A 24,362-nucleotide genomic window follows, 5' to 3' on the forward strand; every position below is an offset into this window, starting at 1 on the left:
TTAAAAACGATTGAAAAAAAAAAAAAACCTTGCTGATTGTAAACACATAATTTCTTGAACTCTTTTTTCAAAATCATTGTTTTGTTGTAGTTTATCAGCATAAAGTTTCTCGCAGTTTTCTTGGAGTAACTCAATTAACTATTAAAAAATAGTAGAATATAATATGTAATAATGATAAAAATAAGTGTTACTTTTACTTATCATGCCAAAATTGGTAACAACAGATTTTTCCTACAGATTTAGAAAACACTTATTATTAAAATAATTTTATCCTGCATTTCTTTTGTCTTTAATTTCAGTTTCCTTTGATGATTGTAGCTGTCGTGTATCTTCCACTTCACTAAATGGAAACTGAAACACATTAATGCTGAAATGTAAATACTGTTTGTTTTTCTTAACCCTTATAGCTAACTCTTTTTGTCTATATTTATCTTTGGTTTTTTTTTTAAAAAATAAAATGTTTATATTTATCTTTGGCTTTTTTTTTTAAAAAATAATTTTTTTTTAACTAATTTTTTTTACATATATTGGATATAGATACATTAGAGTTTTTTCAAAATATTAATTTCCCTAATTAATCTTTGATGAACCTTTGCCTTTATTTTAGTTTTTGGTGCTATTTCCCTTTGATCATAAAAACGCTTCCTGCAACCATATCATTTTGTATAAGATACTTCTTTCTTAATACTTCTAATTTAATTCTCATTTCTCATTGATTTAAATATACATATCTCTTGGTAGTAAGCATTCAAAATCAGCAGTAAAACTGAGTGAAAACTGGCTTTGCAGTGAAGACAAAGAACTTTACAGAAAAAAACTGAGTAGGAGGATATGAGTGGGATACACAACTGAGAAAGTGGCTTCCATAGTAATGATATATCCTTCAAAAGGGCCAGGAAGCCTATCAGAAAAGTCAACTAGCCAAGTGTAAGAGTTCAGCACTTGTACTAATACTGAAGAACACAAGAGCAGCACAGATTCTGATGTTGCAGAAGAGTCTTCCCTCTGAAGAAAAAGTATCAAACAACAAAATCTACCATGTTGTTGTCAAAAGTGTCCTTGTCAACAAGAAAATCATCAAATGTTCTTCAAAACTTAGCCAATGAAGGTTTAGATGTGCCCACACCATCACATTTGGGAATTAGTCATCAAATGATCAAGGATGCTGACAAAGATGGAAGAGTTTCACAGCATTTGTAAAACTGACAAATATCTTAACAGCAAGTTTATAAATAGTAATTCAGTAATTTAAAATCTTTTTAAAAAGTTACTGCACATTATGTTGACAATTTTTGAAATAGATGAGTTGTAAACAGCCAAACATTCTTATGATGATTCTGTTTATTACAACACCTTGTTAGGTGTGGGAGTTTTTTTCCCAATTAAACAAAATGAAAGTCATTTAACACCAAAGGCTTTTAAATTTGAAAAATGACATAAAACTAATATACATATATGTATATATGCAATATCAAATTATCAAACAATAATATATCAACTTATCAAATAATAATTAATTATCCATACTAATATCAATACAAATAATAATATATTAATATAATAAATTATCAAATTAATAAACAATAATATATAAATGTAATATAATGTGTGTGTTGTGATTGTGTGTGTATGTGTGAGTATGTGTGTGCATGTGTGTGTGTATATATATGCAAAATTATTAAATTTCCTATTTACTTCTTCTTTTGATAGTTTAACATGCTCTGCTCTTCAATTTTCTTTGAAGTTTCACTCTGCAGAAAAAATCAGTTATATATGTAGCATCAAAAATATTTGAAAAAATAACTTACGATATTTTCCTTTTAAAACTAATTTTAAGCAATATTGTTTTAGTTTCCTTACAATTTAAGTCAAAATTAAGGTTAAAGCCAAATATGATGATTACCAATTCTACCATAAGCTTTTGTTTCTTGATAGTAAATTCTTGAAACTCAGCTTTTCGATCTTCTCCTAATTCTGTACAGGCATTTTTGAAACCTTTTGTCTAAAATACCAAAGGAGAGAAGAGTTTTTTTACAAGCATTCAATAAAAGCCACTATTATTAGAAAGGAACAAGTTTACCTTTTCACAAACATTCTGAAGCTCTTCAACAGTTTCGTTCAGTTTAATTTGCAGGCTTAAAGTTAACATTTACATTAATATTAGAAAATACTTAATTTTTGCAAATAAATATAATTTCTTTTAAAAAGAAATAAACAAAAACCAAAGTGAAATTTAAAGCCATTTAAGATTTTAAAGTTTACAAAACATTTATTTACAAGGTCATAGAAAATAGACAAGCAAAGTATAACAGTAGTACAAAAAAAAAAAAAAAAAACAACCTAGCTTTCACAGATAATGTTTCATTGAGGAGATCTAAAACCTGGTCATAATGCTTTTTTATTTTCTGTTCCTTCACTCTGGTAACAAAACAAATTATTTCATTCAAAAAATATTGTAAAAATGACTCAACTATTAAAATCAATATTATTTTGGAAGTTCAAAGCACTCAATCCCAAGTAGCAAACATTATTGGCATAATACTGTCCATTATTTCAAAGTAGATTGAGTCAATGTTATTCTCTATATCAAGCATACATTGAAAAAGCTAGTTTTTGACATTATTTATATATTGTATTCGTTTTAGATTAATATTGATTTTATATCTATTCTATGGATCCTATATTCAACTTCATAATAAAGTAATATTGGTTGTATATTATAACTAATACTGGATCAATAATCCCTCAAGTACTGACATTACACTGTATGTGGTTTAGGTATAATTGGTTGTGTAATAATGGTTTAATCTAGATATACTATAACTTTTGCACAACAATAGTGATAATGACAAAAAATAATGCAAAAATACAAAGGAAGTAGTCAAACATTTATGTTAAAAAGATAATGAGTAATGATATAAATTACATAGCAGATCTATGTTGCAACACTAGAGAAGTCTTTGTTATCACTTTGTTTAAAATCTAAGCAAACCCTAGTTCTATAAATTAACGCCCTTGTTTCTTTTGTTAACACTCTGTGTTCCCTTGTTTCTTTTGCCAACACACTGAATTCTTTTATCATGAACCCTGACAAAGATGCATTCTGTTGTTATAATCTGAGTTTCCTTAGAAACCAATCTAGCTTTTTCTAGCTGACAGTCTAAGGTTTATCATCAGGCATTACTTATCCTCATTTTAACTGAGTTTATAGCTTGACTACTTATCATTACTAATAACAACACAACCATTAAGTGTTGGAACACAGATCTACTTCTTTGTATGGCCTTAGTCTAAGTACTGATGGCAAACCAGGGTATTTAGCTTAATGAGAAATCTTTTGCTAAATTGAGCTGTTTTCATCAAACAAAAAAAGCAATCAATAACATTATATATGCAATATCAAATTATCAAACAATAATATATCAATTTATGAAATAATAAATTATCTATATTAACATTAACACAAACAATAATATTTTGATATAATAAATTATCAAATTAATAAACAATAATATATAAATGTAATATAATGTGTGTGTGTATGCATATATGTATATTAGTTTTATGTCATTTTTCAAATTTAAAAGCCTTTGGTGGTAAATGACTTTCATTTTATTTAATTGGGAAAAAAACTCCCACACCTAACAAGGTGTTGTAATAAACAGAATCATCATAAGAATGTTTGGCTGTTTACAACTCATCTATTTCAAAAATTGTCAACATAGTGTGCAGTAACTTTTCAAAAAGATTTTAAATTACTGAATTACTATTTGCAAACTTGTTCTGATTCTCAATGCAAATGATCTTGCACTATTTAAAAATGAATTCATCACAAATATAATAAAAATTGTCTAAATAAATAATAAATTTGGAACATTGTGTAAATTCTAAAGTAAATTGTGCTTATATTATAATAATATGTTTTAAATTTGTTTACCCATTACAAATTAATGCATGAGGTTCATTCATTAAAACAAGCATAAAAACATGCACAACTTATCTGGTATTACTACATCCTTTACATCTTAGCACTATAATAAAGTTTAGTTAATCAAGCAAACTGCTTAGTAAACTGACATTCACAAGTAAGTATATATGTATACAGTGAGCAAAAAAATTAATCATGCACCATAGTAAAAACTTTTTAATACTGAATTTAAACTAAATTAAGTTAAAATTTATGATTTTTATATTAAATAATTAAAATTTATATATAAATTTATCGAAAAAAGAACTAAAAAATTACAAAATAATAATATAAGTTATGAAAAATTACAAAAGAAATAAAAAATCAAAAAACCAAGGCAAAAAAATTAAACATGCATAATATAAAAAATTAAATTAAATTAAAAATAAAGAAAATTAATACAAAATTAATAACGCATAGGTCCACCATTTGATTTGATGACGGCTAAACAACGTCTACACATTGAATTTACCAAGTTTCTGGTAATATCTTACCCGATTTCCGACCAAAAACTCGAAATTAAGTTTTCAGATCGGCTTTCTTCGAAATATGCCGATCTTTTAATATTTTCTCAACGTGATCCCAAAGATGCTCGATTGGGTTTAAGTCTGGTGATTGAGCAACCCATTCGAGCATTTTGAACCCTGAAACTTTTAAATATTCGACGACCGAACGAGCCGTATGCTTAGGATAATTGTCGTGTTGAAAGATAAAATTATCTTTCAACCCGACAATTTCTGCAGATGAACTTAAATTATCTTGCAGAATTGATTTATATAAATATTGATGCATTCTCTGATCAATAAACGCCAATTTCCTGACTCCGCTCGCTGCCATACATCCCCAGACCATAATATTACCGCCACCGTGTTTAACTGTGGCATTCAAACACTTCAATTGAAGCTCTTCTCCTGGCTTCCTCCATATCTTTACAGCTCCATCAGAGCCAAAAAAATTGAATTTCGACACGTCAAACCTAATGACTAAGTCCCAGAACTCTTGTGGCTTATCCACATACTTTTTTGCCCATTTGAGCCGCTTCTTTCTATTGATTGGGCTTATATACGGCTTGTTGCGTGGTGTTCGTCCATGTAAATTCGCTTCATGCAAGCGATTTCTAATTGTTTGCAGTGTGAGAGACAATCCAAAACTCTCCTCCAACTCTTTTGCTGCTGCTGTTGTTGTAGATCTTGGATTAATTTTGAATCTTTTGATCAAAGATTGATCTTGACGCGCCATAATCTTTCGTTTGCGTCCTCTTCCAGGTTGATTTTTGAGGTTTCCAACTTTTTTAAACTTTTCCTCGATGGATTGAACAGTTGCAGGCGATATACATAGCGTTTTAGCTATTGATCTTTGGCTTTGGCCATCTTGCCATAACGCAATTACTTGTGCACGAAGTCCGATCGAATGAGAGGTGTAGCTTCTTTTAGATTTTATATTTTCAATGCTGGTCAATGCTGGAAAGTTTATTAATATAAATATATAATTTAAATTAATATAAATAAATAATATAATTAAATATATTATAATTTTTGATACTTACCATTCGAATTTTCTTGTTGCATGATTAATTTTTTTGTCAGGAATTTTCAATAATGTTAGTTCTTTATTTTTTTAAATATAACAAATTCAAATTTTTTATTTTCAAACATATGATTTTTAATGTATTTTTTAAGCGCTATCTTTTGGTGAAATTAGTTTTTCAAAAAAGTTTATACTTTTTGAGAAAAATGCATTTTTATTAACTTCTATTGGCTGCATGATTAATTTTTTTGCTCACTGTATATACAAAATAGAAATAGAAATAAAACCATTTATACTAATTGCATACATATATAAAAAGAGATGTATGATTTTTTAGATTACAGACAACGGTGATGACTGAGACTATACTTTTCTCTTCCTTATTGCGTTTTGCAACTTTTTAATTTGTATGCATTTGAAGAAAAATTTGTGTATAATTCATGTATTACACAATATTTTAAGTCATTATGTATATTATCAGTATGGGTCATTCCAGCTCAATTCAATTTATGCTTGGCACCATGCCATCTCAGATTTTGCTGATTTTTGGAATACAAGCTTGAATTAATAAAAGGAAACTTCACTCCAAATTTTAGTGTCTGACTCCTTACGGTTTCAGAGATATTGATACTTGGTTCCAATCTCTTTTTTAACTATTTTTTTCAGCGCCATTTATTTGTTTGACTCATTGCACGACACAATTAGCTTTAACTTATGAAATACTTGTTTAATAGTGGTAAAAATTTCTACCTAACTATTTTTTAGGGTGAGGAACTCAAAAATCATGGGTAAAATACACAAAAATTTAAGCTTCTATATGAAAATTCAATTTCAAAATGGTGTAACACTTTTCGTAAGTTTTTTGATGCCCCGTACAAAAAAATGTTTATCTCCAGATGCTTAAAAGATAAAATTCTGAAATTTTTTCCTAATGTTCTATATGTAACAAACTCCATAATACAAAAAAACTGCAGGGTTTTTTTTTTTTTAAATCAGATTTATTTTTATTCAAAGTTTTATAAAAAAATTAGGAAAAAATTGTTATTTTATAATGAAAAAAAATTATTTGCATTTATTTTTTGCATTTTTTTAAAAGATTTTTAGAATCTTGCTGTCTCAGGTGCAGTTCTAACATATAAACTTGTTTGCATTTCACATCTAAGATCATTATGTTTAATAGCTAAAGGATTTTCTATTTTCAAATCTTCAAACAATAATTATTTTAAAATTGTTTCTTACAGAACTAAAAAATATGAATGATAAAGAAATATGTTCAATTGGAATAACAAATAAAGAAATTTGTAACAAACAAACATATGTAAAATCCCATGATATCAAGAAAGTTTCAAGTCTTAATGATGTTGAAAAAGACTTGATAATTAGTCGTTCTGGCATTCAATATGATGAAAATGCAACGGTTTGCCTACACCATGAATATGTTTATTTAAAACGTTATTCGGCAATCCACATAACTTGCTGTGATCCATTTAATTCACACAAAGGAAAAAGAAGAAAAGGTATTATTACTTAATCATGAAACGTTTTGAAAACTTTATTGTAATTTTATATAAATTATATATATTTTTACAAAATATTTACTGAAGCAGTAGTTATCACTTATGTTTTTAGGAGGATGTAAAGAAATTAATATGCAACTTGCTAGGAAATTGAAAAATATTGGTATTAATGTTATTCCTGGAGAAAAGATATGTCCTTCATGTATGATTAAATTTATGTCATTTAAGGATGATGGACAAATGGAACCAACTTGTAGCCAGGTTTATGAAGATGAAGATAATGATCCTAATATAAACGAGTTGCTAAAAAAAAATCTTAATTCTTCTTTGACGATTATGAACATAAGTCCTCTCAAAATGCATGCAGTAAATAGTCACTCTAGAGTTGCTCTTGGCAAAAAAAAATTGTTACATGTTCAAAAAACAGTAAAGTTAGGCATTGCAAGGACTTTAAATATAGATCCTGAAGAGTTAAGCCAAGAAGATTCCTTCAATAAATTATCTAAGGAAGTCGAAGGTAAAGCAAATGACATGGATATACTTATTAGAAAAATCAAAGAAAAAATGTTAATTTCCAATCGTAATCAGAAAATTTAACTACTAACACTGGTTCCAATTTCTTGGTCACACAAAGATATAGAAAAAGAATTTGTTACTAATTACATGGTGCAGATATCACGCAAATTGCTGCAGAAAAATGGTATTTTATCTTTTCCTGAAAAAAAAAAAGGAAAGAAAACACCTCAAGAATCAGTAGATAAAATTATTGAATTTTATTGTAATGATGAAAATAGCAGACTAATGTCTGGTAAAAAAGATTTTGTTAGTATAGCTCGAAGATCTCACATGCAAAAACGTTTGATTCTCTCAAATCTAAAAGAGCTATATGCAAAGTTTAAAACCTGTTATCCAGATATAAAGACTTGTTTTTCTAACTTTTGCTCACATCGTCCAAAATGGTGCATTACAGTAGGAGCATCTGGTACGCATACAGTATGTGTGTGCACCTACCATCAAAATGTTAAGTTAATGATTAGTGCAGTTGAATTATCAAAGGATTATCACGAACTTATTGATATGCTTGTTTGTAGTAGGGTTAACAAGAATTGCATGATACATCGTTGCCCTATGTGCCCAGAAGATTCTGCATTAGTACATTATCTTGAAAATGAGTTATACTCTCAAGACGATATTGATGAAGATGATGATTATTGTATAGATTATAAACAATGGAAAACAACAGACCGATCTGAGCTATTAAGTCTAACAGAAACGACAAGTAGCTTTATTAATATTTTGAAAAATAAGTTACAAAAACTTACTGTTCATTCTTACATTGCAAAAAGTCAAGCTGCTTCTTTAAGAAAGTTAAAAAATGAGTTAAGTAGTACTGAGGTTGTTGTCCTTTTAGATTTCTCAGAAAATTATGAGTTTGTTGTACAAGACGAAATACAAAGTTTTCACTGGAACAAAATTCAAGCAACATTGCATCCAACAGTAATTTATTATAAAGAAAATAATGTCCTCAAATGTGATTCATTATGTTTCATCTCAGATGATTTACTGCATGATGTAGATATGGTTTATCATGTGATGAAGCTAGCAATTGAAAATATTAAAAGCAATATTTCTCATCAAATAGAAACTGTCCATTACTTTTCAGATGGGTGTGTTGGCCAGTACAAAAACTGCAAACACTTCATAAATATATGCCACCATGAACAAGATTTTGGTATGAAATGTACATGGTCTTTCTTTGCAACAAGTCACGGTAAATCACCCTGTGATGGTATTGGCGGGACTGTAAAAAGACTAACTTCAATTGCTAGCCTTCATCGAACAACAACAAATCATATTCTTACAGCATCTGCAATGTTTAATTTTTGCCAAAACGAAATCAAAGGAATTAATTTTTATTACATATCTAAGGAGTCAAACACAATAATTCGAAGTGAAATGGAGCAAAGATATGCAACTGCAAAAACATTACCAGGCACTCGCACCTATCACAATTTTGTTCCAATAAGTAACACAAAAATTGGAACTAAAATTGTTTCTGAACAATTGGAGTATTCATTTGTTTTTAATTTTCAAACTGATGAAATTATTAAAGAATTCTTGTCTAATATAAGCATTGGCGCGTTTGTATGTTTGATATATGATAACAATCCATGGATCGGACTAGTTGAGGAAACTGATGTTGAAAATAAAGACTTTCTAGTTAGATTCATGCATCCATGTTACCCTTCAAGGTCATATTATTGGCCTTCTAGAGATGATGTGTGCTGGGTTCCATCAACAAACTTATTGTTAATGATTAATATTCCAACAACTGTTACAGGAAGACAATACAAAATCAGTGAAATAGATCACCAGAGCATTGAAGATAGCTGGGCAAACTTTAAACCAGAGAACTAATTTGTTATCTTTCAAAGATTTTTTATTTTTATTAAATGTGGAAGATTGTCAATTCTTATTGCCTATTAGTTTTAGTTTTTCTCATTGCAATTTAATTATTTTCATGGTTTTAGTGTAATTTTGAAATTTTTTGGGTTTATTATTATAAGACTTTGAATGCAAATAAATCTGATTTAAAAAAAAAAACCCTTGCAGTTTTTTTGTATTATGGAGTTTGTTACATATAGAACATTAGGAAAAAATTTCAGAATTTCATCTTTTAGACATCTGGAGATAAACATTTTTTTGTACGGGGCATCAAAAAACTTACGAAAAGTGTTACACCATTTTGAAATTGAATTTTCATATAGAAGCTTAAATTTTTGTGTATTTTACCCATGATTTTTGAGTTCCTCACCCTAAAAAATAGTTAGATAGAAATTTTTACCACTATTAAACAAGTATTTTATAAGTTAAAGCTAATTGTGTCATGCAATAAGCCTAAAAAATAAATGGCGCTGAAAAAAATAGTCAAAAAAGAGACTGGGACCAAGTATCAGTATCTCTGAAACCGTAAGGAGTCAGACACTAAAATTTGGAGTGAAGTTTCCTTTTATTAATTCAAGCTTGTATTCCAAAAATCAGCAAAATCTAAGATGGTATGGTGCGGAATTATTTTTTTTTTAGTTGATTTGACATGGAATGACCCGTATACAAGTACTAAAAAACACATTAGATCACATTTACCTCACAAATTGCATATATAGCAAAACATATATAAAGTAACACTAATGAAAAAATTTACTTATATGCATACCATTAAACGGTGTTTTAACTTAATGTCATTAACATGTTAGCTGTTAATCAAGCTATTTTTTAGAGTTAAGTCATAAATTAAAGAAACTATATTCAAAATCATAAAAATAATGTCAGTCTATTAGCCTAATTACTTTTTAATAGTATGAAACAAAGGAAAAGAAATGCAAATTTTTTTTCTTTAAAACATTTCCCAATAATTTCAGAGAAACTAAAAATATTAATGTTCTACAAAACTTTAAACAAATTTGAGTCACAAAGTTATTCATAAAATAAGCTGTTGAATTACTTTCTTTCCATGAATGAATAATTCTGAATTTTCTTACTGATAAAAATATTAACTGTACCACATGATTATCATTCATTAAAGCATAACTATCTTTTAAGACTGGCAGAGCCTTCCCAAAAAGGTTCCTTACACAGATGCATTTTTTTTTGCTAATGTTTTGAAATTGAAAATAAGTTAACAGTTGGACTTTGGCAAACTTTCTGTCTTTCCTGTCTAAAGTGTTCTTTTGTTTAAAAAAATTTTCAAATGAGAATGCATTACATGAATTCTCAGCAACAGTATCCAAAAATACAATTTTTCTTTCTACATGAGTTCCTTTCATTATGCAGCATTCTGAACTATAATATCCAGTGTAAGTTTTAATGCACTTGACAAATGCAAATCACTTATCTGATAGCAATATATTTTGCAATTCTTAAACAAGATGTTCCAATAAATTTTGCATTGATTTTGGTTTACCAACTCCTTAAAACTTTCCAATATAAAAAAATTTCTTAATAAATCAATTAACAACAACAGCACACAAAGTTGTTAATTGTGTACAATAGGGTGACACAAAGTTAGTACAAACAATAAATAAATTACCACAGCACATTTTTTGAATGTGGTCATTTGAAATCAATTTTTAAACAACTTAATTATAGCATGCCTTTTGTGGTTTGTACTTTCATTGAAAATTTTGGTTTCTTTTATGTTTATCTACATCAGCAAACAATTTATATTAATTACATTTCCCAAAAAAATGTTAGAAAGAAAAAAGAGGAAAAAGAAAGCTTTTTTAGCTACAACAATTTAGCTAGCGGTTGCAGGTCTACATACACATTTAACTGACCTTTAGGCTACCGGCCAACTACCATCTAATTGTAGTATTTTTTGGTATTACTTGGATAGAACATAACTGGAGGTAAAAGATTCAAGTTATCAAATCAAATCTTTCATGTTCTTGGGAACAAGATAATATTATTTGTAAAAGAAAGAAGCTTTGTGATTCACATACAGAAAGGTACTGGCTACTCCAACAAATTGTAAGTATTTGATTATTTTTATTTTACCTATAACAAAATGAAAAAAAAACAGTTTCTCTGATAGGAACTTAGTACACCTAAAAAAATAAAAACTCCCAATCAAATGTAATTTGTTTTTTATATAAAAGTATTTATAAAAAAAAAGTGGGGTTCAGTGTTAAAGATCCAACCCTTTACATTACTAGTGCTTATTTATAACAAACTATCATCTAAAGACTACTAAAGTTAATTGTAGACTCTGTCAGAAGATGTTATAGGTTTCTAGCAGAAAGAGGCCAGAAACATAATGATTTTATTGATTAATTGGCTGATAAGATGTTTCTTACAAAATGGTAAAATCATAAAGCATATTGAGTAGGATACTTGATAGACAACTACTGCAAACAAATTTTTGAAGAAATTTAAAAGGAAAATTTTGAAGCCCTGCTAAGAAGTTGCTGAAAAAGTTTCACCAGTTCTGAGTTTCATTCAAAAGTTTATGTTGAAGATGCTGTAGAAAACTTCAAAGAATTTCATCAGCAAAACCTTGTTGTGGACAATCATCTTCTGCAAACACAATTTATTTAAAGGCAAAATATTTTTTAACCTATCCAGGTATTTAGCAATAATATAAAAAATATTAGTCTTTCTATAAACATGTTTCTTTTTTCAATTATAATGGGATTATGAAAATGGTAACACACTTTTAAGCATAATCGAACCCATTTTGTGCAGGGTGTTGCACCAAAACTGAGACTCTCTTAAACATGAACACATTTATTTCTATTTTGAAAAAATGGAAATAGAAAACTTACTAGAATTTTAGAAATAATATTTTTTGATGCCTAAGCAACTTTAAACTTCAATATAGCTGCCATCATTCTTGATCATATTCTCAAGCTGCGCCTGGAAAGCTGTCCAGGGACTGAGTCCTTTTTCCATACATACTCAACATTTTTGCAACTGGCATCAATCCATGCATGCTTTGGAAATGGCACTTGGGTACTGAGCAAATCCAGGACTTTTTTTCTTTTTTCTAATTGCATCTTGAAGCTTGGCTGAAACTTTTTTTAGTTAATACTGTTTTGATTCAAAATTGTTTGAAAAAGCTGCCATAAAAAAAAAATACAGGAAATTTAAATTTATTTTTGTAAAAAATAACAACAAATAGGAGTCTAAGTGATCCTTACCTGAAATCATTTCTAGGTTTATATTTATTGAGAAACTATTAATATTTGCAACTCCTGGGTTATCAAAAACATTATAGAAGCAATCCCCCTGCTATTATTTTCTCTTGAGATAAAAGATTAGAAGAGTTAACTAAGAAGGAAAGTTGGCTAATCTTTATACTTACTGAAGACTATTAACTTTTTTTTCTCCTAAAATAAGATAACAAGTTACTTATAAATGTAATTTAACATATCAAAATTAACTCAACATTTGAAAAATTAAGTTTTGCATTTAACCACAATGGTTTTTGATCTTCCAAAATTTTGGACTTTTAACTATCACCCTAGTGTATAAGCATCTTTAGAAACATTTATGCTACTTTCTCAAAACAATTTTTACAACTCATTTAATGTTTTATACTTAATATGGGGTGTCACAATCATAACCTAGAATTGATTCTGTTTCTTCAGTACTAACAATATACACTTTTGCATTTAAACCATTTGGAAAATCCTCCAAGTTACTTCAAAAACTAATTCAAAAACTGTAATTAGGTAATCAAGTCTACTATAATATAAGGAAGTCCAGGGCTAGTTAGCTACAGATTTAGTTTTTGAGTTCTGTGCATTCCTGGGTGAACTTTTTTGAAGATATCAAACTGCAGTTCAAAAGAATATGAATTTGGCAAGCATCTTCAAGTGTCAAAGATTATAAAAAAAAATTAGTGGCTTAAAAAGGGCCTCCAAAAAAAATATGTGCCAACTTACCCCGGCCTGGGGTAAACTGTCTAACTCTCAGGGTTAGTTGGCACACCATACAAAAAGAGACAAGTTTAGCAACATTAAGTATCTATTTCAAGTGCATCTTTTAACTTTTTTTGACCTTAACTTTTATTGCCCTTAAGTTGATCAAATATTTTTTCCTTCTATAAAAATAGCATCAATAGCATTTTTTGTAAAGTTTTTAGAATTAACAGGCCTGTCTACTTTTTTTTCATAATTTTGCATGTCTTTAACTTAAATTTAGTGAATTTACAACCAATACAAAAAATTGTAAGTTGGCACATTTTGCCAATTAGCCCTGCAATCATTGTGGCAACTAACCCCAAAAGCTTTTTGCTCACAAAATGGCCTAGAAAATCCCAAAAAACGTGAAGCATTGAGAGACACAAAATGTTTCAGCAATTTGAGTTTACTTGTAGCTAATGCTATTGCTTTTTAAAATTGAAAAAGTAATATTGTCACAAAAGTTACAAAATTTGTAAAAAAAACTCAAAAATCACAAAAACTTCTATGCACATGCGCTTGTAGGCCTGATACTACACTGAAAGATGAATTAGTTAAGTAGGAAGGTTCCATGTGAATTTAGGAAATTTCCAAAGTTAAATGCAGTGTGTCAACTTACCCCTGTAGTCAACAAGCCCCAGTCTCCTCTAACAAATAGAACAAAAATAATAACAATAAAAATCAATACTCACACAATATTAAATTAACATTGATATAAGAATATTACATTTCAGTCGAATGTAAGATTGGTCCATGAGAACAAAATTGAAAAATAATGCAAATGTCAGCCAATATTAGCCAATATTTCAACACATAGTAATTATTGTGCCTATATTGCTTCTTACTTGGGATATTATAACTTCGGCCTCCTAAACTTAAAAACTTAACAAAAAGCTAAAATGTATTACCCAAGCAATCTATTTTCATTTCTGATCTGCTCTAAATAAGGCTTCAAGTGAGCAACTCTTTCTTCAATTAACTTTAATTGATCCTTGGATATAAAGGTTATTTGTTTTAAACTTTAAGCTTTATTTTTTACTTTTCAATTTTCTTTAAAGCAAAAAACAATTTACTTAACAGAAAATGTTCCAAAAAATCTGTTTTGTTAATTGAGCACAAAAATCTATTTCAAGTGTTAGCTTAATTAAAAGTATAATTTATAAATAAAAAAAAGTTAATTAGAATTAGTTAAAAAGATTAACCAACCTTTAATTGGTTGATTGTTGCAGTATTTGAGAGATAAGCAGATAAAATAGCATCTAAATTGATTGTTTAAATTAGCAGAATCATAATGGACAACTAGCTCTGTAAATAATAGTCTTTACCAGAATAACTTTTTATAAGAACTTAGTAGTCAAATTGAATACTTTGTTATTTGACTGTTGTGCAGCTTACAATTATATTAACTATTAATATTTTTGTCTAATATTGCATATTAAAAGTAGTTGTTAACTTTAAATTTGCCAGCCTCTCTGATAAAATGCTTATGCACCATGTTGAAATTTCATAAAAATTAAAATAATACAAGCTATAATAAAATTAATTACAATATTTTGCACTAAGTAAATGATAGTTAACTAAATAATCCATAAGTGTTAAGTTATTTTCCTATAACATGTTAGTTTAGAAAAAAGCAAACCATATTTCTCTCTCTTTAAATCTCTTGGAAATACCATAACTTTATGGCGCAAAATACTTGATACAATTGTTTCTGCTTCTACTGCTTCCTGCAACTGCAATCTTTCAGATTCCTAAATATGCATTAGTTTACAAAAAAAATTAAATTTATATCTAAAAAAAATTTTTGTATGTATGTATGTATGTATGTATGTATGTATGTATGTATGTATGTATGTATGTATGTATGTATGTATGTATGTATGTATGTATGTATGTATGTATGTATGTATGTACACTGCCGCTCATGGAAGTTAGGACAAAATATATTTTTTCAAAAGAACAATATTAAAATGTAATAGCGTTAAAAAATTATTAACTTACATTAGTAAAACTTATGTTTATATAAAAATAAATCAAGTTAAATAAAATTTGCATAAAAAAATTCTAAATTAAGTTATTATAATGTAAATACATTAAGATAACATAAATTGTGCACGCAAGTAAAAGTCAGTGAAAAAGCAAAAATATCTTAAATTAATAAACAGAGAACCCAGAAACATATTAAATTCACGTATGAACCTGTATTTTACATTATCGATTCAAATCTTTTAAGCTTGTCATTTAACAAGTATTTCTATTGTTTACTGTGTATTTATATGCAGATATTTTGTGCATTTTGTGGTAGTGTTTTAAAAATTTTAAGTGCAGAAGTTCAAAGGTATAATTAAATTTTTTTTTTAGTGTAAATTCAAAATATTGAAAAAAATATGCCTAAAGGTAAGCCAATAAGTGTAGAAAAAAGGGTAGCAATACTCACTTTGCTTCAAGAAGACTATACAGTTAGAAAAATAGCTGAAAAACTAAATCTGAGTAAATCAACACTTACCTATACAATTCATCGATATCGAGAATCTGGAAGTTTGGAAGACAGAAATCGTCTAGGTCCTTCTCGCATAACAACAAAAACTGATGACTGTCGTATAAAAGTTATCAGTAAATGTAATCGAATGTTAACTGCTCCACAAATAACAGCTATTTTCAACTGTGATCGAGAAAAAAAAGTTTCTGTCAGTACAATCAAACGAAGGTTGCAAAAAGCTAATTTGCGTGGTCGTATTGCTATCCGAAAACCATATCTACGAAAATGTAATCGACAGAAGAGATTCCATTTGGGCACAGTTCCACAAAAATCGGATGATGGATGAATGGAAACAAGTACTTGGACCGATGAGTCAAAATTTGAAGTTTTCGGAAATAAGCGAAGAGTTTATGTCAGATGATCTGCCGAAGAAAAAATGCTAACTCAATGTCTGGTTCTAACAGTAAAACATGGTGAAGGCTCTGTGATAGTTTGGGGTTGTTTCTCTCTAGATGGAGTGGGAGATTTGCGTAAAATCGATGGAATAATGAGAAAAGAACATTATAGAGATATCCTGGAAACAAGTGAGAGCCCTTCGGGACTTCGATTAATCGAAGATAATTTTATTCTGATGCATGTTAATGACCCTAAACATACTGCATTATTATGTCAAAATTATTTAGAATCAAAAAAAGCTGAAAATGTATTACGTGTAATGACCTGGCCTCCCCAAAGCCCAGACCTCAACCCCATTGAGTTACAATGGGATGAACTGGATAGAAAAATTAGAACTGTATGTCCAACATCAAAATCTCATTTATGGAACATTATAGAACAGGAATGGATTAATATTTAGAAAGAAACAATTAGAAAATTAATTGAAAGAATGCCGAGATTAGTTAAAGCAGTTATTAAATCAAAGGGCGGTTTTTTTGACGAAAAGAAAATTTAATTATTATAATGGTTTTTGTAAATTTTTATTACATAAAACTGACTAATAATATATTTTATATTTAAAATGTATAAAAAATATAATTTTTATAATATAAATCAAAAATTCTATAACGTAATTACATACTAATATTGCTTTTTTGAAAAAATCTCCATTGTCCTAACATCCGTGAGCGGCAGTGTATGTATGTATGTATGTATGTATGTATGTATGTATGTATGTATGTATGCATGTATGCATGTATGCATGTATGCATGTATGCATGTATGCATGTATGCATGTATGCATGTATGCATGTATGCATGTATGATGTATGTATGTATGTATGTATATATGTATGTATGTATGTATGTATGTATGTATGTATGTATGTATGTATGTATGTATGTATGTATGTATGTATGTATGTATGTATGTATGTATGTATGTATGTATGTATGTATGTATGTATCTATCTATCTATCTATGTATATAGTATGTATGTATGTATGTGACTCAAAAATACTTAATAATTTCATAATACAGTTTAAAATGTGAAACAAACCAAAGACTTTAACAAGTCAACAACTTCTTTTATATTGCTTGCACTAAGAGCACTAATCATATCTCTATCATCAAAAAAAGCAGAGATCTTCTTTACTAAAATAGAGCAGTAAAAAACATAGTATAACATTATTTCACATTTATCATAAATAAAAAATTACTTAATAGATAAATAAAAAAATAGCGAAAGTTAATTACACAACTCTGAGATTTTCCAATTTTTTTTTTAATTATCAAAAATGAAATGCCCCATTTGTTAATCAATTTCACATGCTGATTTCAAATATAACAATTATACTTACTCTAGTTTTTATGCCAATAGAAAGTTTATGTTTTCTAACTTTAGGTAACAAGTAAATAATATACAAAAACTTAATACATATTATGGCAGTTCTAAGTTGACAAGTTTTGAAAACATAAAAAGAACCAGTCTTTATAGGTTCCTTTGATGTGAGAAATCATCTATATGAAACATTTTAGGAATAATTGTACATTTGAAAGTTGCACATAGATAATAGAGTTCTACTATTTTCCTATCATATTATTATTCCTTAGTAATATCAACTCATTCTTATTTTTACATTAGTGTTAAAGTTTTTTTTTTTAAACAAAAATAACTGAGTGTTATAAATTATTAAACTATTCTTATTATCAATGATAACAAAGTATTAACTCATTGTTATCCAATTATTTGCGAAACAAGTGTAACTGAAACTGACATTCATCACATGTCATAAGCTGATCATATTTTTGAATTATACACACACCTAAATATATCAATACTTCGCACCAATCTTATAGCTGACTGTTAGCCTACTTGATCCTTTCACATACTAGGGTCTTCATATAGGAACTTCTGATCCAATTTTAGTTTTATAAAAATAGAGCCATATGTTCCTAGAACCAAAGTCAGTCAAGTTCTTGTTGGCAGCCATCCTTCTGTGGATGTTTAAAGGGCTCTTCATCTCTATCTTTGCTGAGTGAGACTACCTTTGTCTCTTCATGTCACCTGAGTATTTCTTGGAAAAGAAAGTCAAAACCACTAACTCCTGCGATAGATACCACAGATGACTAGACAATTTGTTAAAATGATTTGGTTTATTTTCTGTGGTAATAGTTTCAGCTATTGGAATTTTTATATTTAATAAGAGTTCAACACGAATTCAAAAATAGAGTTAGCAAATGTTCAAGTTATAAAGAGTTCAATTAATCAGGATTTTACTGTATTGGGACATCTATTTTGAACTCAGCTATCAGTTTGTCTGCAATTCTATGCACTGTATTTTTTTTGCTCATGATGAATAAAGGACCTATTAATATTCAGTTCTTCAATTATTTTTCCAAGTGCTCTTGACATTTTTGTGAGCACATACACTTCATTTCTGTCAGAAACTTTTTATCGATAAAGGACCATTGTGAGTGCAGCACTGATTATGTTTCTTGCTGTTCAATTTTATCAATTACTGCAATTGATACCTCCCTAATTGACAACTTTTTCTCTTTGTGAAGAGTTGGTAGTTCAAACCCTTCGTCATCATCCTGATGCCCCAGGAGAAACCCACAAGTCTTCTGAGACATTTTAAAAATATACTTTCTGTGAACTTGAAAAGAAAAATATATTATTTGTTTATTATGTATACATTTTGAAAAATAGTTAAGGCAAAATTATATTTAGTTTAAATAACTAATCTAAAACACTGAAGCATTCCTTAGAGTTTTTTTTTTTTTTTTTAGAATTAAAAATATTAAAAAAAACTAGAAAAGGGCTCATTTTCATCAAAAACATTTATCAGATATACAAAAAATTGTAAAACTCATTTAATTCCACATGTATACAAGTCAGTAAAGAAAGCTAAACTGAACTCTAGGAACATCTGGTAGTGTAAGGTTTTCCTTCTAAACCACTAAAATAACAAACAAGTTTAAAGTATTCAAAAGTTTATATCCCTTCTGCATCTTTTCATTTGTATTCAAGGAAAAGATTTCTCTTACAATTGTCTACCAGTAGTCTGAAGCATTAAACTTTTTTTTTTTAAATAGAAACGTTTTTATAACTAACTAGTACTAAAAACCCAAAATCTCAAGAAGTTATTGTACTAAGTTACTTTTTGATAAGAAACTTATTTTATTAAGAGTTCAAGGAATGTTTGTGTTCTGTTCAGAGACATATCTGAGGATTATATTGCATTGAATGATATTGATGGAATTTAAACAATTTTAGTTGACTAACTGTAAAACATTTTAACTTACTTATTAACATGTTTTCAAATTGCATTTTACTTACTTTTTCTGTCTTTTGATAATCTGAAAGTTAAAAAACTCTTCAGAAGCTTTTAATACTATTGTTGTAAAAAAGAACCCTTAAATTAAGAAACTTTCTAGTACTAGCCCATTAGCCCATTTGATTGGTTTCATATTAAAAAAAAAAAAAACATGTAATGAGCCCTATTTATGTAAATATCTTTTTTTCAAAGCTACAACATCTTGCCAAAAGCAACCCCATCATCATCACTTAATGTAAGGAAATTCAGATAATAAAATGAATTTTTTAGGACTCGTTATAACCAAGACTATTTTACAACTTTATCAAACAGAAGCAAAAAAACAACTAGTAAAACTTACATAACACATCTAGACCTCGGTCTTTTGACTTTTTTGGCAAACTTTTGTATCTTGTGGTAATATTCTCATGAAATGGGATTAAAATATGTACCGCTGGAATAATTGTTTTTGAGTTTGTTTTCATTTTCAGTTAAATAAGCTCTGAAAAAAAAAACTTCATTAAAACTATCATCATATTGGTATCTAGAGCATACTATTAACACTTTAATGTTACTGCTGATTAGAAAACAAAAAATGAGCTTCTCACCAATTTGGTATGAATGTATTAGAATATTCTGGAAAAAAAAATATTAGAATATATATATATATATATATATATATATATATATATATATATATATATATATATATATATATATATATATATATATATATATAGAATGTGTATATATTAGATTATTCTGAATAAAAAACATACATGGATTATCTACTGGTTATAAATGACAAAAAAAAAAAGTAGTTTTACTAAATTTGAGGGTTGAAAGACCCTTGGAAGTGGTAGATGTAAAAACTAAACAACTAAATACTGCATAATTTTATTGATTTTTCAATTAAAGTAGACATTACCTCAACATTTACTTTTTCATAAATGTAGTTTTAGCTTTTTTTAAGAGAAAGTAAGAAAAAAAAAGAAAGCTTAGGAAGGAAGTGTTGAAACAAGAGAATACTATGGTGGAAAACCAAAGAAGACCACTCTATCTGTAATATTATTTCTTTAAATCAGTTAAGGTTTAAGTCAACTAAGTTTAAGACTTTGTGACACATATAAGACACAACTTTGGTGCAAGTACTATCTAAGAAGACTATAGCACCAAGACTGATATGCAAGGTCAAAAGTATGGTTCCTATATACATGAGACTGTACTGGAGGCCAAGAACTTCTTAGGAAATGTGACTATCTAGAATACCTTTTTAAGAACAACCACCTGCTTGCTATGCTAGTTTTATCGCAGACAGGATATATTCATTGATGCTTCAACTTACTAACAAAAAACAACCTTGATGACAGAGGTAGAAAATATTAAGAAAGTGGCATCTTATGTTGCTATTTTATACGTTCCTTTGTTTCTTAAGACATCAATCATAGAATAGATTCTCAAGACATCAATCATAGAATAGACCCCATCTTATTACTTTAAGGCTATTAAAATTGCTGAAAGTAGCAAAAATACAATGAAATATTATATAGAAGTCGTAATAACTTTTTTCTTAGACACCCATGGTACTTGGCAGAAGTTCTCACTGTGTCAAATGCAGATGAGATATGTTTATATATATATATATATATATATATATATATATATATATATATATATATATATATATATATATATATATATATATATATATAACACACACACACACACACACACACACACACACACACACACACACACACACACACATTTATATGGATGTGTGTGTGAGTAAAGGATTGTGGTGTTTAAATATAAGATTGCAAAAAAAAGTTTTCCTCAAATCACGTGTTAACATTTACGCAAGTTGTCATGGCAATTGATTTTTAAAAGGAAGTATAATTTAGAGATTATATTTATAAAGAACGAAAATTTAGGAGAAAAAATTTGGTTTCAGTTCTCAAAAGAATGTTGTGTCGAGGACATTACGGAAAAGCGATATAAAAAGGAACAGATTAGGGGCCAATATTATAAAACAGTTTACGGTCGTAATACATTTCCAAGCTAGCTTAAGCTTACAATTGTACAATTGTAGGTACAATTGTAGGTACAAAAAGTTACGTAAAATATAAAAGTTAAAAAAATTTTTTAAATAAAAACTATAGATTTTGACTTCTTTCAAAGTTCTTATTTTGTAAAAATCTATAATTTTCATATTCTAAATAGCTTCGGAATGTGATACGACCGTATACTGTTTTATTACAAAACATTTTAGCCAGTTTTTACTACGCAAAACATTATTAGAAGTTTTATACCTTAAAAATTTAAAAGGACGTGCTGAGAACCCAAAATTGATTTTTGTGCTAGGTAACTAGATCATTGATAGAGTTAGGTTTTTAACTTCTGGGATCTGCTTTTATAACACCACTTCAATATCAAAGCGCTCTATTCTAGCAGCATAACTGAGAATCGAGTTATAGTTTGTTATCTTTTTCTTCACAAAATGGTGTAAGAGACGGGGAAATTAAAGTCTTAACTTTGATGTTAAATTTATTATCTGACACCTTAGTTAAGACTACTCTGGATAAGAGATATATTTTGTTATATTGAGTTGCAACCACCAACAAATTTTATCTGAGAACACATATTTTAAAAAATGCTGTTTGGACATCAAAAAAACCATTAATGCTTTTGGCATTTTACAACATATTCGAAAGATATTTATATATATATTTTTATAATATATTCTACAGTTCTGAAACATACTTGGTAAACAGCTCAATTTTCTTTTCTTTCCTTTTATCAGACCCTTGCAGCAATTGATAGTAAAATATACTATTTAAGCTTCAATCGAATTTCTAATAACTTCTTTAGAAAAATACTAAAAGACAAAGTTTATAGACGTTTTAAAATTTTCTAATCTTTTTATATGCCACTACTTAATAACTCCTACTAAATACATGTGTTTCGTCATGTAAACTAAAGTAATTTGACTTTCTTTTCGATAAAACTCTTTATTACTATATGAACAGTATTTTTATTTTTAATTGTTGATTCTTTTTACTTGTTATTTTTAGAGGAAGATCTTTTTCTAAAAATAACAAGTTTAAAAAATGAACAGAGCAATTTAAGTAATTAACTAATTAAAAATGAAGAGCCCCAATGTTCTACAGCATACTTTTTTTCTTTCTACTATTAGCAATAAATTGTATGTAGAGTGCTGACTCTTTTTAGGCTCAGTGTTGCCCTGATTCAATTAGCATGAAGTATGCAGTGGTTGAAGTAAAGAAAATGGGATGAGTATTATGAAGGATGCTTTCCTTAAAAAGATCACAAAGTATCAATTGGTTCTTTGGCCTTGAGGAAAAGTGGCGAAATATCACATATGGTACTCTGGTGGTCCTGAAGACATGTTGTATATCTGTTCTGATTTAGGTTATATCCCAGTGGGCACACAGACGTCCATGGTACGTCCAAGGACGTCCAAAACGGTCCGTTCAGACGTCCACAATGGACGTCCTCGGACGTCCTTTGGACGTACCAAATGAAACGACTTTCGTCCGTCTATTTCGGACGTTTAAAGTACGTTCGAGGACGTCCAAAACGGTCCCTTCAAAAGTCCATATTAGACGTTATTTGGACGTCCTACGGACGTCCAAAGGTTATTTTGTCCGTTTAATAATGAATTATTAAGCTGAATAAAATTCAACGTTGAATTTTATTCAGCTAATTCTCATACCGACTCCATTTCTAACAACTATATTGAATACACACGTGTTTAGGGATTCAAGACACAAATCATTACAAAAAATAAAAAGAATAATATTTTTAAACATATATAATAAATACAATCTTGCAAAGACATTATTTTTTGGCTCGTTTCAATATGTCGCCAATGGCACCCTTGATGCTGCTTGAATCGTAACCAATTTTGTCACCAACAACGGCTTCTAAAGATATAATATTTATGTCAAAATTGTCTTTAAATTATAGGGCATGTTTTAGAAAATCAAAACAAATTTCAATTAAAATCAAAAGCAAAGTAAAATTTAAACCAAAAAATCAACAAATTATTTATAATAATAACTATTATTATTACAGAATTTAAAGTACATATATACTTTAAATTCTATAATATGATTCTATGGAATTCTATAAATTCTATAATTGATAATATGGAAAACCGTCTAAGCCATATATACGTGGAACCATATGGTTCCACATATATGGCTTAGACGGTTTCTAGTTGTATAATTTGAAACAAATTTTACAACTACATACCCTTCCAAGTAAACGTATTGTACAAAACATAACCAGCCAATGTTTATGAGCTCCTCCTGTCCATACCACATTAAAGTGGGGATTTGATATTAGAATTTTCTATCTCCTAGATGAGTTGTTTTCACCACGGCTATGGAGCCTCACATTCCCCAATAAAAATTTATATTAAATAAAAACAACAATAAAAATTTATATTACTATGTTATCAGTTTTGGAAGGTCATACATAAAAAACTAAATTAAAACAAAAAACGACCGCAAATATATTTGCAAACAATGAATTGCAGAAAATAAGCAATGAACTACTGCTTCGTGTTCCTCTGCTTACTGTTAGCAAAAATATTCAGTCTTAAGTAAGATGCAATAGCTTTAAATTCG

The 24,362-nt window shown here is 28.4% G+C and overlaps 3 protein-coding genes and 1 long non-coding RNA gene across 4 annotated transcripts; 2 read left to right on the top strand and 2 right to left on the bottom strand.

Annotated features, from left to right (window-relative positions):
• Window positions 1-28: 28 nt before the first annotated feature.
• LOC149876067 (coiled-coil domain-containing protein 175-like) lies at window positions 29-20,345 on the bottom strand (the record flags this gene model as incomplete). The annotated part of the gene is made up of 12 exons (XM_090075783.1): window positions 20,316-20,345; window positions 20,069-20,209; window positions 17,448-17,542; window positions 15,112-15,223; window positions 14,679-14,731; window positions 14,381-14,463; window positions 2,341-2,418; window positions 2,081-2,135; window positions 1,904-2,002; window positions 1,696-1,751; window positions 277-340; window positions 29-138 (listed from the first exon to the last, which is right to left on the bottom strand). Coding segments are annotated over exons 2-12 (929 nt in total), but the record flags the coding sequence as incomplete, so codon positions are not given.
• On the top strand, window positions 6,477-12,628 carry LOC149876068 (uncharacterized). Its single transcript, XM_090075781.1, has 2 exons — window positions 6,477-7,011; window positions 7,124-12,628. Exons 1-2 carry the CDS (start codon window positions 6,747-6,749, stop codon window positions 7,606-7,608), a joined length of 750 nt encoding a protein of 249 aa, XP_089931907.1. The 5' UTR covers window positions 6,477-6,746; the 3' UTR covers window positions 7,609-12,628.
• On the top strand, window positions 7,813-12,628 carry LOC149876069 (uncharacterized). The gene has a single exon (XM_090075780.1). The coding sequence runs from the start codon at window positions 7,813-7,815 to the stop codon at window positions 9,427-9,429; it is 1,617 nt and encodes a 538-aa protein (XP_089931906.1). The 3' UTR covers window positions 9,430-12,628.
• A 3,170-nt stretch (window positions 20,346-23,515) lies between the features above and the next one.
• On the bottom strand, window positions 23,516-24,226 carry LOC149876070 (uncharacterized). The gene is made up of 2 exons (XR_016448925.1): window positions 23,986-24,226; window positions 23,516-23,654 (listed from the first exon to the last, which is right to left on the bottom strand). It is a non-coding gene; the product is annotated as an uncharacterized LOC149876070 (long non-coding RNA).
• Window positions 24,227-24,362: the final 136 nt, after the last annotated feature.

Source organism: Hydra viridissima, unplaced genomic scaffold (assembly GCF_058129835.1).
Source record: "Hydra viridissima isolate aposymbiotic clone 2 unplaced genomic scaffold, HvirCarnegie_v1 scaffold_47, whole genome shotgun sequence".
In the NCBI taxonomy this organism is placed as follows: domain Eukaryota; kingdom Metazoa; phylum Cnidaria; class Hydrozoa; order Anthoathecata; family Hydridae; genus Hydra; species Hydra viridissima.